Consider the following 18,729-nt stretch of genomic DNA (forward strand, 5'->3'; position numbering starts at 1 on the left):
GGATTGTGAGAAAACAAGATGCACGACATTTAATATTTAATCCAGTCCTAATTAGGGATCTCTGTAGCTAAGTTCACACTGTGTGCACTTGTAGATTATTAAGAGCAGGTTCAACCTTACATGTTTTCATTGGTATAATTTCCAGCCGTGAGGACATTTTGATTTAGGGGGTATATTTATGGCCCCAATAATGAGATACTGTGGATTCCACCCCCCATCCCTGAACGAGGCCTGTTTGGTATTGTCCTTCTATCTCAAATTACACCTCTTAGGAAGAATTACGACGAGGTTTCAGTGGAGAAGTATCAATGTGTTGCGCGGATTTGCATATGTTCTGTCGTCTATCTGATGGAACAACAAGAAGTAGGGAACATGTGCTGAGTGACAGAGCATGAATTACTAGGTGTCTGCTATGATAAACTGCCGAAGCCTGCAGACACATTCTGCTATTGCTTAACTGCCAACTCCACTGTTCCACGTCTCGGGTAATCCAGCTTCCTCATCAAAATCTTCACAGCAGTATACCAACTTTTCAACATTTATTTTTTATTTTTTCTGGTGTCCAGTAATAAGAACAGGGGCGAAAACAACACTTTCCATAGTAGCAAGTGAATACTTACTTCTATAAAATCTAAAAATATGGCCATACCACAAAATTCCCTGGTGATGGTCCTAATATCACTTTACTTCTATTGTTTTCATGAGATGTTATTCCTCGGTACAAGTAATATATCAGGAGCTTAGTAATGTGTGTCTTCTGCAAGGGGATGTTTTCTGGAACTTGCTATCTGCTTATGTTATAGGATTTTGATTTGTCTGAGCACAACATGTTCATCGTGTCATCTGTGAGACAGCATCAAGTCTTTATCTGAAGGCTGGTGCACCACTAGAAGTGAAATACTGATAATGTATTCCCCCTTACTAAATTATAAGGATATTAGAAAATTATGTCTTTACGTGACGTCGGTATGATTCAAACTGTATTTTTAGCTCTAACCACATTGATGGTCCAACCAACATTTGGCCAGGGTCCTCCCTTGAAGTCCAACGTTGTGGTCAAATGGCCACCTTTAGCTAACTGAATGACCATCAAGCTGGGCCACCCCTGTCACTACTGGATGGGGCAAGGTGAAAACCTGGGCAGCATTGGAGACGCGTTACCCACTTTAACTAGTTGGACTATGTTACATTGGTGTATGTATATTAATGACTGATAATGTTGTTACAGCTCTATTAGCTCACTGGTGGTGCATATATTTATAAACCACATGCATCAAAAATTCTCTAAACATAATAACCCATGATCACCCTTATCAGAACCATATGTCAGGTTACACTTGTCATGAACATGCTATAGTGTCAGTTACCACCATCATATTCACCCTATTTTCTTAATAACTCCTAAATCCTTAGAAGGTGTGACTAATTACCTATATCCACAATTCACCAAAGAAGCTACAACCCACCCACTACTTCAATGTACTATACCCAAACACGTTAATTAAACAAAATACCCTTTAGTGAAAACCACCTTTTCCCGTTTAATCATAAGACCGTTGAGAAAATAAACTATACATAAAATATATCCAATATTCCCAAAGATCAATATCATAGAAAGTATAAACACTAAAAAATCAAAATTCAAAAAATCAATTAAAATGAAAAAAGCATCATTTTTTTTCTTTGCAAATGCAACCACCACCCCTGTGTGTTGAGCGTCTCTTGTAAATCAATCTCTATGTGCTGTAATCGAGCTTGATAGAAGAGCCATTAGTAAGTGCTTGACAGATTGGAGGCCCAATCTTTGCATCCAATTCAGGAATGATTCCCATTGGGTGGACCAAATCTTTCTAGCATCAAAATTGCATGAGACACACAGTCTAAGTGAAAGGCGAAAACACTCACTGTCCACAACACCAGCACGCAGGACCACTTACCTAGGAGTAGCGTCCACTCTACAGAGGACACCCGAAATCTACTTAATTCTCGACATATGATTAACACAGGCAAAGGTGTTGTTATCCTGCTTAACAAGGGAGAATGTAGGGAGGAGTTACAATGTTGCCAAAACGATAATTATGTTACATAATGTCTTGTTTTTTATGAGCTGCTACTATGTTACAGATACAAATGAATCATTTGAGCATTGTTTAAATATAGGTTAGCCTTGATTTTAAATGTATGGATTATATGTTAGATCTTCAGTGTGCAGTTTAAGTGATCGTTGCTGGGGTTGTGACAAGGTACGTACATCACGATAGTTGATTTCCCGCCAGTACGAGTATTTAAGTCTGCTTTCCCTTCTGTGTAGTACTTTGAGAAAGGCCCTTGGCGGGCCGAAACGTCAGTCCATAGTTCTACAATAAATGTTTTTTTATTTTTTATAAGACCTGTGAGTGCTGATCCCTCTTTTGTTTTTGTACTGAACTTACGCTGATCGTGCACCCAGGCGTTTATATCACTTAGTGCCGGCATCCCTTGGAGGTTGTGTTGAAAAATTGTTGCCTGGAACCCGTGTATAAAATTTCCTTGATTAATGACTTTTTTACCTTATGCTTGAAGCATGACTGGTGCGGTTAAACAACAATGGACATTCCAGCAACGGACACCTCTCAGATCGGTCCAAGACTGTTGGCCGCCGAAGCGACTGTTACCCTCATTGAGGATTACATAGTTACATGGTTAAATTGGGTTGAAAAAAGACAAAGTCCATCAAGTTCAACCCCTCCAAATGAAAACCCAGCATCCATACACAAACCCCTCCGTACTTTTAATTAAATTCTATATACCCATACCTATACTAACTATAGAGCTTAGTATCACAATAGCCTTTGATATTATGTCTGTCCAAAAAATCATCCAAGCCATTCTTATAGTCATTAACTGAATCAGCATCACAACATCACCCGGCAGTGCATTCCACAACCTCACTGTCCTGACTGTGAAGAACCCCCTACGTTGCTTCAAATGAAAGTTCTTTTCTTCTAGTCTAAAGGGGAGGCCTCTGGTACGGTGATCCACTTTATGGGGAAAAAGGTCTCCTGCTATTTGTCTATAATGTCCTCTAATGTACTTGTAAAGTGTAATCATGTCCCCTCGCAAGCGCCTTTTTCCAGAGAAAACAACCCCAACCTTGACAGTCTATCCTCATAATTTAAGTCTTCCGTCCCTCTAACCAGTTTAGTTGCACTTAGTCTCTGCACTCTCTCCAGCTCATTTATATCCCTCTTAAGGACTGGAGTCCAAAACTGCACTGCATACTCCAGATGAGGCCTCACCAGGGACCTATAAAGAGGCAGAATTATGTTTTCATCGCTTGATTTAATGCCCTTTTTATGCAAGACAGAACTTTATTTGCTTTAGTAGCCACAGAATGACACTGCCCAGAATTAGACAACTTGTTATCTACAAAAACCCCTAGATCCTTCTCATTTAAGGAAACTCCTAACACACTGCCATTTAGTGTATAACTTGCATTTATATTATTTTTGCCAAAGTGCATAACCTGCATTTATCAACATTGAACCTCATTTTCCAGTTTGCTGCCCAGTTTCCCAACTTAGTCAAATCACTCTGCAAAGTGGCAGAATCCTGCACGGAACCTATAGTTCTGCACAATTTAGTATCATCTGCAAAAATAGAAACAGTACTTTCAATGCCCACCTCCAGGTCATTAATAAACAAGTTGAAAAGCAAAGGACCTAGTACAGAGCCCTGCGGTACTCCACTAACAACACTGGTCCAATTAGAAAATGTTCCATTTACCACCACTCTTTGTTCTCTATCCAGGTACAAATACTATGTCTCCATTTTTATACTATTACAAGAGAGTCGGTAGGAGCACATCGCTATCCATACTTTGACACGGCCTGCTCCGGCAGCTTAGCAGACTCAGTGCTGCGTCAACAAAGTGATTGAGCCCTATGTAACGACGAACGCCCTGCACTTCAAAGGGGGTCCTATGAAATTGGACCGACACTGAGGACTTTGCACCATAAATTACTAGCATCCACTAACCAGCCTGTGGAGACACAACACAGACCACCATGGAGTGGATCTGCGATGGTTGGTGTGCGCAGAATGAGGCCGTGTAAATGGGGAGACACACCATCGGGTGAAACGCAGAGATGGATGCGTGGTGTTTTTATTTACCGATTAATCCTCCCCATGATCTCGGTTGTCCTCTGTAGAGTGGACGCTACTCCTAGGTAAGTGGTCCCGCGTGCTGGTGTTGTGGACAGTGAGTGTTTTCACCTTTCACTTAGACTGTGTGTCTTAAGCAATTTTGATACTAGAAAGATTTGGTCCGCCCAACAGGAATCATTCGAAGATTGGGCCTCCAATCTGTCAAGCACTTACTAATGGCTCTTCTATCAAGCTCGATTACAGCACATAGAGATTGATTTATTGACTTACTAGAGACGCTCAACACACGGGGGTGGTGGTTGCATTTGCAAAGAAAAAATGTTTTTTTCATTTTTATTGATTTTTTGAATTTAGATTTTTTTACTGTTTATACTTTCTTTGATATTGATCTTTGGGAATATTGGATATATTTTATGTATAGTTTATTTTCTCAACGGTCTTATGATTAATGGGGAAAAGGTGGTTTTCACTAATGGGTATTTTGTGTATGGGGATAGTACATTGAAGTAGTGGGTGGGCTTGTAGTTTCTGTGGTGAATTGTGGATATAGTTAATTAGTCACAACTTCTAAGGATTTAGGAGTAATTAAGAAAATAGGGTGAATATGATGGTGGTAACTGACACTATAGCACGTTCATGACAAGTGTAACCTGACATATGGTTCTGATAAGGGTGATCATGGGTTATTATGTTTAGGGAATTTTTGAGGCACGTGGTTTATAAATATATGCACCACCAGTGAGCTAATAGAGCTGTAGCAACATTATCAGTCATTAATATAGATACACCAATGTAACAACATATACAAGTCGGTAACCAAACAAGGAACTGCCTACACCAACCATAGATACTGTATAGTGCTAGGTTATAACTTAAAATTGGAGGGGTTTGAAATTTTTTTGGGAGGCAGAAAAAAAGTCTATAGTCACGGTTGAAGGAGTTAATAAGGCCACTGTAGTGGTTATTTTATTTTTATGATCTTGAGATGGAGACCCCAGGGCCCAACAATTGTTAATCATATGTCGAGAATTGAGTAGATGTTTAACACAGGCAAAGGTGCTATTATCCTGCTTAACAAGGGAGAATGTAGGGAGGAGTTACAATGTTGCCAAAATGATAATTGTGTTACATAACGTCTTGTTTTTTATAATGAGCTGCTACTATGTTACAGATACAAATGAATCATTTGAGCATTGTTTAAATATAGGTTAGCCTTGATTTTAAATGTATGGATTATATGTTAGATCTTCAGTGTGCAGTTTAAGTGATCGTTGCTGGGGTTGTGACAAGGTACGTACATCACGATAGTTGATTTCACGCCAGGACGTGTATTTAAATCTGCTTTACTGTGTGTGTGTAGTAGTTTGAGAAAGGCCCTTGGCGGGCCGAAATGTCAGTCCATAGTTCTACAATAAATTATTTTTTATGTTTATATATATATATATATATATATATATATATATATATGTATATATGTATATATATATATATATATATATATGTATATATATATATATATATATGTATGTGTATATATATATATATGTGTATATATATATATGTATATATATATGTATGTGCATGTATGTGCATGTATGTGCATGTATGTGCATGTATGTGCATGTATGTGCATGTATGTGCATGTATGTGCATGTATGTGCATGTATGTGCATGAATGTGCATGAATGTGCATGTATGTGTATGTATGTGTATATATGTATATATGTATATATGTATATATGTATATGTATATATATATATAAATATATATATATATATATATAAATATATATATATATATATATATATATAAATATATATATATATATATATATATATATATATATATATATATATATATATATATATAATATATCATCATCACTAAGCGTCAAATAGTTAAATTACATACACACAATTATATTATTACTTAACAAAAATAAATACAGTAATATCCACATTTATGTTAAAACCCCCTATTGGGCGAACCAAAAAATAAGATTAAAATAATGTATTTTGTAACAATAATTAGTCTTCATTGTAACTCTCCGACATTCACAGCACTAACGGTTACTTATGTTACAAATACCTAGAATTGAGTCAAGATCAAAAGTCTGTCTTAGGAACCCCTCTATGGCGATCAGTAAAATCCAAACTGTTTATACTAAGATACAGGTGTGGTGGACCAGGTATTTGGAAAATATCACATTTTCATTATATAGATAAAAAAGGGGCATTATCTTATGTAACATACCCATTAACTAAGTCATTAACCCATCGGTGGTATACCAAATTCACCTGTGGAATCCACAAATATCCAGAGAATCTAAATATCTAGTGTACATATCTAAGGCAAATTACTTTTATTAAAAAAAGAATTTTAACAAATAATTTAAATACCTGGTGTGCACCCTCCAAGTGTCAATTAATATCTGCTTTTATGTGTAATAACTCAGTGAAATATACATATAAATGTATCAAACCTGTCTAGGAATCTGATAAACATCAACCCAAATAGGCAGTTATATATATATATATATAGTTATTTATATCAATGATACATTGAAAGTTGCAAATAAAAGTAAACCTGACCTAGCAGCCTAAACTATTATGAACACATGCTGAAGGAAACACATTCTCATTTAACTGCTTGAAGGCAAACACTCTAAAGTGAATTAACACAACAATATGATCGCTAGAGTTGCATTTTGGGAGATAAATGCATTGCCTCATGGGGTGTACATGATTAAGAGGACAACTTATACATGAATGTAGCTCCGTGACATTCCTAAAGCCTTCGTGTATGCTTTGAAGTTCATTTGCAGTCATTTTTATACCATCATAAATTATATTGTGCTCAAGTTACAAAGTAATGAAAGAAAACTAGTTCCAATTACCAACCTTGTGTTTCCGCTTTCCCTTGGAGGAACTTTTATCTGTCTGTTTCTGGATTTCTTTTGGGTGCTTCTCTGGAGCACTTTTCTCAACCTTGGGTTGCTCTGCTTCTTTATAGGGTCTCCCAGGTATCCGGGACAACAGGTTCAAGTCAATTTTAACAATGAGCGGGTACCTTTCCTCTGGCTCACTGAGGGGTGAAAGAGGTTCCTTCTCTTCCATAGGAGAGAACAAACGCTGACGGAAAAAACTATCATCCTCCTCAACAGAGGGTTTTGCAGGGGGAGTCCTATTGCTTTCAGAATATTTGGGGGTTTGGGATGAAGGCAGAAGGCTCTCATTTTCATCAGAGTCTGAAGATGAGGTATCTGTTTCAACAAACTCTCTCGATTTCTGAGATGGTTTACTTGGCTTGTATTTTTTCCTCTCTGTTGCAGGCCGTGGAGAGGACTTTGGCTCCTTCTTAATGTTGGGTTTACGGGAGCCTTTTGTGGCTGCTTTATGTCTATTAGGAGGAAGATTGGTGGTTATCTCTGTAGTTGTAACACTTTCTATTTTAAGTCCTCCTCGAGGTGCCTCAACGGTGGATTTTTCAGTTTTCTTGGGCTGTTTTTTGCCAATTGTTTTTCGTTGTGTTGTGCTCTCACTTTGAGCTGGAGACTTTTGCCTTCCACGGCTATTTTCAGAGCCCTTTTGTGCACTTTTGGAGTCTCTGGCTGGCGTAGAGTTGTTAGACTCTTTTGTCGCACTTGGTTCTCCATAGCCAGATCCTGTGCCCTGCTCCTGGCTGTCCTTTTTGTAGCCTTGGGATGAAGGAATATTGCTTTCTACTGAAGAAGCAGGAGACACTTTGTGTGGATTCCCTTTATTCAACCAGTTATCAAGCTGCCATCTATTTGATGGAGGTGGTTCAGGCTTAAAAAATAAAGAACATCAATTAATGCCTATATATTGTGCAGAGAGAAATTGTGTGTATATATACACACACATATATATTCATTCAAGATGGACCAGCACTCCGGTTTCATCAATCAATAGTGTTTTATTTTAACATCACTTTGCCCACATTGGGGCCTTTATCAAAATCCTTGATCAAGGCCCGAATATGGGCCGAAACTTTAGATGCACAGTGATGTTAAAATAAAACACTATTGATTGATGAAACCAGAGTGCTGGTCCATCTTGAATGATTATACATAACTTTTTGACCAAGCACCCACAAAAGTATTGATGTGGACGGAGATGCAGACTGGGAGCCTTTGAAAAGTTAAAAAAGCATTTCACTTATTGATTCATTTTAAAAGAACAGGCCAACGTTTCGGTCTACATCTAAGACCTTAATCGACTTTTTGAAGGTCTTCGATGTAGACCGAAACATTTGCCTGTTCTTTTAAAATGAATCCATAAATGAAATGATTTTTTAACTTTAATTAAAAGGTTCCCAGTGCAAACTACTGGATAGAAAACTCAGAAAACAATGGAAATATATCAATAGAGCAAAGAAATCCACACTCGTATGTCTTTTGTGATGAAAAAAATGGGTTTATTCAACGTTTCGGCTCTTAGACTCGACCCGTCATTATACAGTATACAGTACATACCACCATATACATATAAAATAAAAAAAATAAAAAAAAAGACGGGGGGGGAAAAAATAAAATAAACCGATGTTTCAGAACGAAGTCCTTTTTCAGTGGTATTCTTGTACACACAGCAAAATGTACACTGCAAAAAAGGGACATGTATAAACAAATACAGCAGGACACTCACAGGACTTGATGTGGTAAAAAGAACATAAAGTTTATTTAAAGTTATTAAATAAAAACACCAATGTTGATGCATTAAATATTTCCTTTCTGCCACAGTCCTGTGAGTGCCTTGTTGTAGATGATAATATATTGGGATGCACCGAATCCCGGATTTGGTGCGGGATTCACCCAGGATTCTGCCTTTTTCAGCAGGATTCGGCAGAATCCTTCTGCCTGTCCGAACCGAATACAAATCCGAATTTGCATATGCAAATTAGGGGCGGGGAGGGAAATCACTTGACTTTTTGTCACAAAACAAGGAAGTAAAAAATGGTTTCCCCTTCCCACCCCTAATTTGCATAAGCAAATTAGGATTCGGTTCGGTATCCGACCGAATCTTTCACAAAGGATTCGAGGGTTCGGCCGAATCCAACATAGTGGATTCGATGCATCCCTAATAATATATATTCTTTATATTATGTTAAACAGACAGATAAATAAATAAATACATAGTACTTGCGAGAAGTTCTTTTAAAAACAAAGCTGAAATACATGGGCAGCAAATCAATACCATTATAAATGACAGATTATAAATGACAGATTATAAATGACGTACAAGATTTATTCTGGGAAAGAAAAAAAAAGGAAAGGATCAGCTCACCTCAGGGGAGGCACTACGTGATGGTTCATTTGCTTCACTGTCGCTGGAACTGCTCTCGCTCTCAGAGTCTGATCCTGAGCTACTTTCAGAGCCACTATGGCTGCTTGAGTCATCCCTGGAGTTCTCTGCTCCCTCACTGTTGTTGTGCGAGGGTTCAGAACTGAGGAAAATAGTAAACATGACAATTTAGGTGGCGAAATAAAATCAACTCTAGTGATAATGTACAATGAATGCTAATGTTAAATCTAACACATGCTTTACATCTACACTGCAGAAAACATGGGAAAGGGACAGTAAACAAAGCAGCTATGTATCATGCTGAATCCATAAACAGTCTATACATCGAGGGGCAGATTTATCAAAATGTGAGATTAGAACTCACCAAAGAAAAACTCACTCACTTTCTATTCATTTTTATAATTACTTTTTTCAATGGAGTTCACCATTTGATAAATATGCTTTTTTTTTTTTTTTAAATCAAATAGGAATCAATAAAAAGTGACTTTTTCTGTGGGGAGTTCTAAATTCACACTTTGATCAATTTGCCCGTTACAGTTAAAAAAAAAAAAATGTAATCTTACAAATCAACTTTTAGTATGAGGTAGACTGTGACCAACTGCAGCACTGCTGAGATGAATACTGTCTGCACAAGAATAAAACTTCATTTCAAGGAAACTAGTTTATAGTTAAAATGATTCATTTGCTGCCTTTGACCTTTTCGCAAGATATACATCATTTTGGTATGATTAGAAGACGGTTTATTTACATGAATCAGGATTTTACATATGAGCTGTTTTATGCAATATCTTTTTATAGAGACCTACATTGTTTGGGGGGTATAGTTTTCCTTTAATAGTAGCAATAAGTCACTTCATCAGTTACAGTTGTATGAAATAAGTAAATATTTTATTTGTGAAACAAACTTCCATCCTACCTTCCTGGTGTATTTGTTGGCATTGTTTTACCACATTCCTGTGTAAAAAATAAAATAACAGTCTCAAAATACCAAAAAGTACACATTTTTTTTTGTCAAGCATTGTATTTGCACACATCTGCAGAATCCAGGCATAGACTTGGTAGATCTAATAAGGCTCTGAAATGTCACACTTATGGATCTCTGTTTCATGCATTAAACCAGTTTTGTATTGGGCAAACAAGATCTGATCACAATGACACACAATAAATTTTGTTTTGTCAACCTGCTTGATCTCCTCCAGCCAAATCATCATAAAATATTGGTGGTAAAACATTTGATTAGCTTAAAGGAACAGTAAGACCAAAATATAAAAGTAATGAAAATATAATGCCCTGCACTGGTACAACTGGTGTATTTGCTTCAGCTACTCTACTATAGTTGATATAAACAAGCTGCAGTGTAGCCATGGGGGCAGCCATTCAAAACTGAGAGGGGAGAAAAGGCACAGGATACACAGCAGATAACAGATAAGCTCTGCAGTATACAATGGGATTCTTCAGAAGTCATCTTTTATCTACTATGTATCATGTGCTTAAATGGCTGCCCCCATGGCCACACAGCTTGTTTATATAATCTATAGTAGTCTTTGTGAAGCAAATACCCCAGGTTTACCAGTGCAGGACAACACTACATTATATCGTCATTCCATTACAATGCTTTAAATTCTTGATGTTACTGATCCTTTAAGCACTGGAAATTGGTGTTTAAAGTGTTTATCCACCAACAAAAGTAGTGTGTGCCATCACTCTAAGGGCAGAGACACACGGACAGATTCTGGCGACAAATCTGCTCTTCTTCGGGGCGACTAATCTCTCCGAACTGCCTTCCTGCTGGCTAGAATACAAATCACTGGCGGGATGGCACTCGGAACGCTTCATTTTTTGAAGTCGCAGCTGACGGGAAGGCAATTCAGGGAGATTAGTCGCCCCGAAGCAGAGGAATTTGTTATCTGGTGACTAATCTCCCCGAATTGCTGTGTGTGTCTCTGCCCTAATGCTGCAAGCATGTGTCTACCTGTACTCGAGTCAGGACATATATCAAATGTCTTTTTACCAGATCTCCATCACTATCTTCACTGCTGCTGAGTTTTAAGTCTTCTTTAAGGGAGCTGAAAGAAGCAAAAGAAACATTTGAACCCAAAATCTTAGATCACACAGTTATATCTACATAAATAACCTGTATACCTGTAATATGATATTTATTTGCTTTCCATGAATCCCATATGGCAGAACAAAAGTACACAAATTATATTATTGTCATCGTTAGGGCATGTCGACACAAGCATGCATGATGGTTGTTTAAGTACTTTGTGTAATAAAAGTATTCAGCACTTTTCAAGCAAGCAATACTGGGGCTATACTATAATCATTCTGTCACCTATTTTATGCTTTGTGTGTGTGACTGTGGGAGAATTCTGGTCCCTTAAATTAATCAAGTTATAGAAACACCAGCCTTTAGGATTATATAGACCTAAAAAATACTGGTCTTTTCCATGATCAGGACATTTCTTCCCAACTCAGAATATCTCATTAGTCACAGTGAAAAGCATTGCTAAAGCATCCCAAGATAACTGGAGCTGAAGCTGAACACGTATTCACAAACATTAGTATTCCACTTACGATTTTGTTGGATGACCATTAGCAGTTTTAGTTGATGGGTTGTATCTTTCTGCAAATATGAAGCAGGTTTGATGTTAAACATAAAAAGAAAAATAAAGAAATCTAAAGGAAGAAGAAAACTAAAAGCTTTAGTGCCCTTGTTTCTTTAAAGAATTAACTGAGAACTTTTGTCTAAGTGCATAAAGCTATGGTACAGTTCAAAATGCAGACACTTCCTACAAATACAAGTTTTTCCTGTGTATTCGAATATGCTAAGTTGCTGGCAAACCAAAGACCTCAACTGTCATGTCCTGCTGTTTTAATGTTCAGGACAGATGCTTTAGAGATGAAGGGGCTGGCACACAAGGCAAAGAACCTTTTGCTCACACAAATAGAACCCTTACAAAATATTTTTACCAGCCAGTTTTTTTGAACACCGAGTTGCGGTTCAAGAGACTTGGATTATCCTTTAGGGCAGAGACACAAGCAAAGATTCGGGGAGATTTAGCCACCTGGCGACAAATCAACTCTTCTTCGGGTGGCTAATCTCCCCGAACTGCCTTCCTGCTGGCTACAATCTAAATCGCAACGGGATGGCACTCTGAGTGCTTTGTTTTCCAAAGTCGCCCAAAGTTACCTCACGATTCTAGCCTGTGGGAAGGAGATTAGTCGCCTGAAGAAGAGGCAATTTGTCGTTGGGCGACTTAATCTCCCTGAATCTTCGCGTGTGTCTCTGCCCTTAAGACTGGCACTTGCATTTGTCCTTTAAAGCAAATCTTGTAAAACATATGAAAAGCATACATGTTTCTTGGAAGATTTGACTCTGTATACTCACTTTGCTCACAACTGGAGAATGAAGACTGCTGTGCATCCTAAGAGGACAAAGGGTGTAATTATCCATTAGTTACATAAAGTAAATTTTGGCAGCATAGCTTTTACTACATGTACAGTTGGGTTCAGAATAATAGCAGTCCAACATCACTAACCTGATCAATCACTGTTTTTGGTAGAAATTATATTTCTAAATGGCAAATAATTTACTAGTGGGTGTAGCAGAGTAATAGAAAATCAACAGTCATGATATGCATGCTGCTGATTCTTTGAATCATTAATTAAGGCTTATTCCAAATAATAGCAGTGTGGAGTTTAATTAGTGAGGTAAATAATTTTGTGGATGAAAGCAGTTCTTTTTGGGTCTAGGGGTCACAAACAGTTTGTCAGATGACCCCCAAACACTGAATTGAAGTCACAGTACTGTGTGAAGCCAGTGAAACATGGTGGCACAAGCATCATGATATGGGGATGTTTCTCATACTATGGTGTTGGGCCTATTTATCACATACCAGGGATCATAGATCAGTTTCAATACTTGAAGAGGTCATGTTGCCTTTTGCCAAAGAGGAAATGCCCTTGACATAGGGGTTTTAACAAGACAACGACCCCAAACACACCAGTAAACGAGCAACATCTTGGCTCCAGACCAACAAGATTGACATTAAGGAGCAGTCAGCCAAATCTCCGGACCTTAATCCAAAACAAAATCTAAAACAACTTGAAGAGCCACAATGGGCTCAGACTTAGCTCAGTCGTTCTAAAGGAAGCAGAAGAAAAGTAATATGAAAAGTGTTCCACCCGAATTGAATTATAAAGCTTTTTGCTGGGTGCATTAATCTTGCAACATGTTTTTTTGTTGTTGTTTTTTTTTTTTTTTTTTAAAGGCAGATACAACTCTACATGTTTATCAAAATAAGGCATGTACTAAGTGTATAGCATTCCTCTGACGCCTACCAAGCAGGAACATGTGTACTATATGGTCCTGGCTTTCAGGATACATGGTTCAGTTTGGCAATTTCTGTCAAGGGTTCATGTCACTTGATGCAACATGGCCAAAAACAGGTGCCTCCAATCACTCTGGAAAAAGCTCTGCATTTTTAGATCAGGTACATGGGAGACCAGTGAAGTCACATTTAGTGATAGCGAATTGGTTGAGGAAACTTTGGGCAACTTTGTGCCATGTACGTTTCCCCAATGTTGATTTGTACAATAGTAACTGGGGATGCATTTTGGAGGGCAGACAATCTCCTCATTTGCGATTGACCTAAAAGCACAAATGGGTTTTTTGTTCCCAATTAACAAGAGTCAAAAGAGGAACCTAGATTAGTTCCAGTCTTTTACCCCAATAAAAAAAGGGGGGGGGGAAGATTTCTTCAATAGAGGACAAGTAAATTTCTCATCTCTCAGAAAACTCGAAAAAGGGGGTAGAGCCTCCGAAACGTTGTGTGGAGATAAAAGCACAATATTGATAAATAAAAGCACAAATTGTAAGCACAGTTTGCGGAGTGAGTGCCATCGGATTACCTTGTTATTATGGAGACGTATAAGGAATTGAGGAGCAGCATAGTTCCCAGATAGAGCACCACTAAAGTACATCCACGGAATTTGGATTTGTATTAACGCAGAATTTCTCATTTACCTATCACATTAAAACAGATTAGCAAAAACAACAAAATGACCAACCTTTGTTGGAAAAGGGAATTTTGAGGGCTCAGTTTTGCAAGGTGTATGAATAGCAGTCAGTGGGGGAGGCCATGAATGGGTCATCTCCTGCAAAATAGATCATGAAAATGTCAAGGCACACATTGGAATAACCCATAAAAAAAAAAAATGTATCTCCCGTCAATGAATATAAGGACCAGAACATCAGGAGTTGCCTAAATAGCACCACATCTACAGAGCAGTAGAACAGTAAGCTGGCCATTCACATGAAGATCCACTTATACAGCACGGTCACCAAATTATTGGATCATAGTAGGCCACTAAGAGAGCACCAAATCATTAAGGGGATGTGGTCCCACCCCAAAAGGATTTTTAAACCTGTCCCATAGGTTTCTACTTGATAAGGCCAATACATGACCAAATAATCTGCTGACTCAGTTTGAATCAGCAGCCTAAATCTACCCATGTTCATTGCTTTAAAGGGATTGTCATGATTTTTATGATGTAGTTTTTACTTCTAAATTACACTGATTACACTGTAAATAATTCACTCTACCATGTACATTTTAATTCCTGAACCAGCAAGTGTATTTTTTTTAGTTGTAATATTGGTGTGTACGCAGCCATCTCAGGTCATTTTGCCTGGTCATGTGCTATCAGAAAGAGCCAGCACTTAAGGATGTAACTGCTTTCTGGCAGGCTGTTGTTTCTCCTACTTAATGTAAATGAATGTGTCTCAGTTGGACCTGGATTTTTCTACTGTATGCTGCTCTTAGATCTACCAGGCAGCTGTTATCTTGTGTGAGGGAGCCGCTGGTTACCTTCCCATTGTTCTGTTGTTAAGATGGGGGTGATATCACTCCAACTTGCAGTACAGCAGTAAAGAGTGAAAACAAAAAAATGAGGAAAGCACACTCTGTAAATAAATAAAAACAAATTTTATTACATGCTAGTTAACCCACATGGCAACAGCATGTCATTTGGGCGACATGCTGTTGCCATGTGGGTTAACTAGCATGTAATAAAATTCATTTTTATTTATTTACAGAGTGTGCTTTCCTCATTTTTTTGTTTTCATGCATGATTTTCTGGAAACTACAGATGGTAGTATCCTGTAGGATTAGCACCTCGCATATACTTACTTTTTGTAGTTTTTGATTTTTTATTAGGGAGTGTGCGCCTTCTACCTTTGATGTTCAGCAGTAAAGAGTGACTGACGTTTATCAGAGCACACATCACATGACTGGGGGAAGCTGGGAAACTGACAATATGTCTAGCACATGTCAGATTTCAAAACTAAATATAAAAAAAAACGTTTGCTCTTTTGAGAAACGGATTTCAGAGCAGAATTCTGCTGGAGCAGCACTATTAACGTTTTGAAAAAAAATTCCCATGACAGTATCCCTTTAAAGACCCTTATCACTTCCCCTACATATAAAAGCAGTGTAGCATGAGCGCCCAAAGAATGGTCTATATACAGACGGAACCCTTTGGCTTCTTCCATTAACAAGTTCAGTTGCTCATATTATGTGATGCTGATAAGTGCAGAATAAATAAGAATAAAATAGATTCTGGTGGCAAAACAACATTTACTCTTTCATAGGCACAAGACTTCTTTATTCTTGTACTGTAGTTTATTTTACTGCAGGAAGATGGCAATGTGCGTAAGAAAGGAAGTAATCTACAGCGTGAACACTTAAGGGTGTTGCAATGTGAACGTGTGGCGACATCCTCATACAACATGCTGGCATGTATATAAACAATACAATACATGCTGTATAATACCTTCTGCTCTGATAATCACATATAGTCCAACAGCAAATCCAGTTAGGATAGGGGGAGTAGCTTGTATATTCAGGCAACCAGCTGAACAAACAGGCCAGTGTTTCTTAGCTGGCCATGTCAGTGGACAAACAGGATGATGATAATTGTTCAGAGGTTCAGTAACCTTTCCCTCACCTGATTATGATCACTTGCTAAAGTGGGCAGGCAAAGCTGTGTGTGTATTTTTCTGCTCTGACAGCCATTGGCATTAATCCTATCAGATAAATGTGATTCAGGCCAAAGTTCCCTAAAGAAGAAGTAACACCAAAAAATAAAAGTGCTTTAAAGGAGAAGGAAAGCTACAGAGGCATTTTATTGCCAATAGATTAGCTGCAATAGTGCAATCTAGAATGCTATATTTATTCTGTAGAATGTTTTACCATACCTGAATAAACAGCTCTAGAAACTCTCTGTTTAGGATAGGAGCTGCAGTATTAATGTGGTGTGACATCACTCCCTGCTCTGGGCTCAGATTACAGCAGAGAAGGGAGGGGGAGGGGAAGAGCAAATTGAGCATGCGCACGCCCAGGGCAATGAGGTTTAAGCTGAAGGCAGGAAGTCTGATACAGAAGCCCATGTGTACACAATAGAAGGAAAGAAATGCTGTGTTTCTTTTGACAGGGGACGCAGAGCAGCACTACTGGGGTTTACTGGTATATTTAGATGGACCTTTCTGATAAGACTTACTTAGTATTAACCTTTCCTTCTCCTTTAAAGTAATTGAAACATAATATACTGCTGCCCTGCACTGGTAACATTGGTGTGTTTGCTTCAGAAACACTGCTGTAGTTTAATTAAACAAGCTGCTGTGTAGCCATGGGGGCAGCCATTCAAGGAGAAAAATGGGGAAAAGGCAAAGGTTACATAGCAAATAACAGAAATGCTCTTATTGTATTATACAGGTCTTATATGTTATCTACCATAAAAGCCTGAACATTTTCTACTTTTTCTACTTTCAGGGGCTGCCCCTATTGCTACACAACAGCTTCTTTATATAAACTATAGTAGTTTTTCTGAAGCAAACATAACATTGTCACTAGTACATTATATTTGAATTACTTTAAAACACTTTAATTTTTTGGCATTACTGTCCCTTTAAAGCAAACATCTTTATTTCCCAACTAATTAGGAGTGGGTCCTGGCAGTTTAATAAGACTAATGGCAGAACAGATCAGGGACAGCATTTTACCAACAAAGAGAACCAGTGCCCAGCAGATATTCATCCCCGCCATTTCAATTGGCTTTGCTATAATATATATATATATATATATATATCGGTTTATGGTCCAAAAACGCTAATGTGAGCATTTTCGGGTTGGAATTCACCTTGCGTGTGCAGGGTCAGATGAAAGCAATTAAAGTAATAAGCATAGAGGCGGGACAGGCAACATATGATTTTTAAATACATTTGTAATTTATGGATTTTCTTAATTTAAAAAAATAAATACATTTCATGTTTAATTTAAAAAGGATTTTTATTATACAGCTTTTTATGTCTGTATGATAGGTCCCCTTTAAGCTCTGTTAGCTGACTAAATCAAGGCATCTGCAGTGGCTGACTGACGTTTCATTCACAAGTTATAATACCGGGTTGCTCAAGTGTGTGTGCTGGAGAAGAGACCATTTTGGTATTTAGAATGGAAAACGTTTACAGAACCTCCTATATAAAAAGGTAACAGATCTCCGTTAAATAGCTACCATACATAGGTATTGGATCAGTTATCCAGACAGCCCCCAAATTATGGAAAGGCCGCCTCTCAGACTCCAAATAATTCCAATTTTCAAAAATGTATTTCCTTTTTCTCTGTTGTAATAAAACAGTACATTGTACTTGACCCCAACTAAGATATAAAGAATTCTTATAAGAAGCAAAACCAGCCTATTGGGTTTATTTAATGTTTACATGATTTTATAGAAGACTTAAGGTATGAAGATCCAGATCACGGAAATATCAGTTATCCGAAAAATCCCAGGTCCCAAGCATTCTGGATAACAGGTCCCATACCTGTACTAATGATTGTACAATATAAAAAATTCCATTCAGATAGGAGTAAGGTAACACTCACTTTTAGGATCTCATCCACACAGCTCACATCACCGGATGCAGAGGCCTGAAGAAAAGAATTGAGAGACATAATTAGTACAAATTGAAACATGGATTATTTATAGTAACTGTCCATAGCACTAATGAGTTGATCATATTTATTTTTCTTTAATGGGATACGGTCACCACAAATACAATAAAACCATTTATTTTTTTCACACAACCGTTACAGAAAAAGTCAATTTATTGGGTGTTACGATTTGTTAAGCACCACCCAGTGACCAAAGTCAATGACTTCATTTGAAATCAGCAGGGGAGTCAGTGTTTTCCTACGGGTGGCA

The 18,729-nt window shown here is 37.8% G+C and overlaps 1 protein-coding gene across 4 annotated transcripts in view; it reads right to left on the bottom strand.

The window, feature by feature from the left end:
• The window catches only part of aff4.S (AF4/FMR2 family member 4 S homeolog), an 85,272-nt gene that overhangs the window by 20,294 nt on the left and 46,249 nt on the right, over nt 1-18,729 (bottom strand). For 3 of the 4 annotated variants that reach the window (XM_041588739.1, XM_041588738.1, XM_041588740.1), the window contains 8 exons: nt 18,411-18,455; nt 14,542-14,628; nt 12,860-12,896; nt 12,046-12,094; nt 11,480-11,534; nt 10,385-10,422; nt 9,451-9,610; nt 7,048-7,956 (listed from right to left, as the gene is read on the bottom strand). In XM_041588739.1, the coding sequence (XP_041444673.1) occupies nt 7,048-7,956; nt 9,451-9,610; nt 10,385-10,422; nt 11,480-11,534; nt 12,046-12,094; nt 12,860-12,896; nt 14,542-14,628; nt 18,411-18,455 (1,380 nt within the window). Of the gene's footprint in view, nt 1-7,047; nt 7,957-9,450; nt 9,611-10,384; nt 10,423-11,479; nt 11,535-12,045; nt 12,095-12,859; nt 12,897-14,541; nt 14,629-18,410; nt 18,456-18,729 lie in introns of those variants that run through there. The other variant, XM_041588741.1, reaches the window with a different exon arrangement.

This window comes from Xenopus laevis, chromosome 3S, assembly GCF_017654675.1.
Source record: "Xenopus laevis strain J_2021 chromosome 3S, Xenopus_laevis_v10.1, whole genome shotgun sequence".
Taxonomy (NCBI): domain Eukaryota; kingdom Metazoa; phylum Chordata; class Amphibia; order Anura; family Pipidae; genus Xenopus; species Xenopus laevis.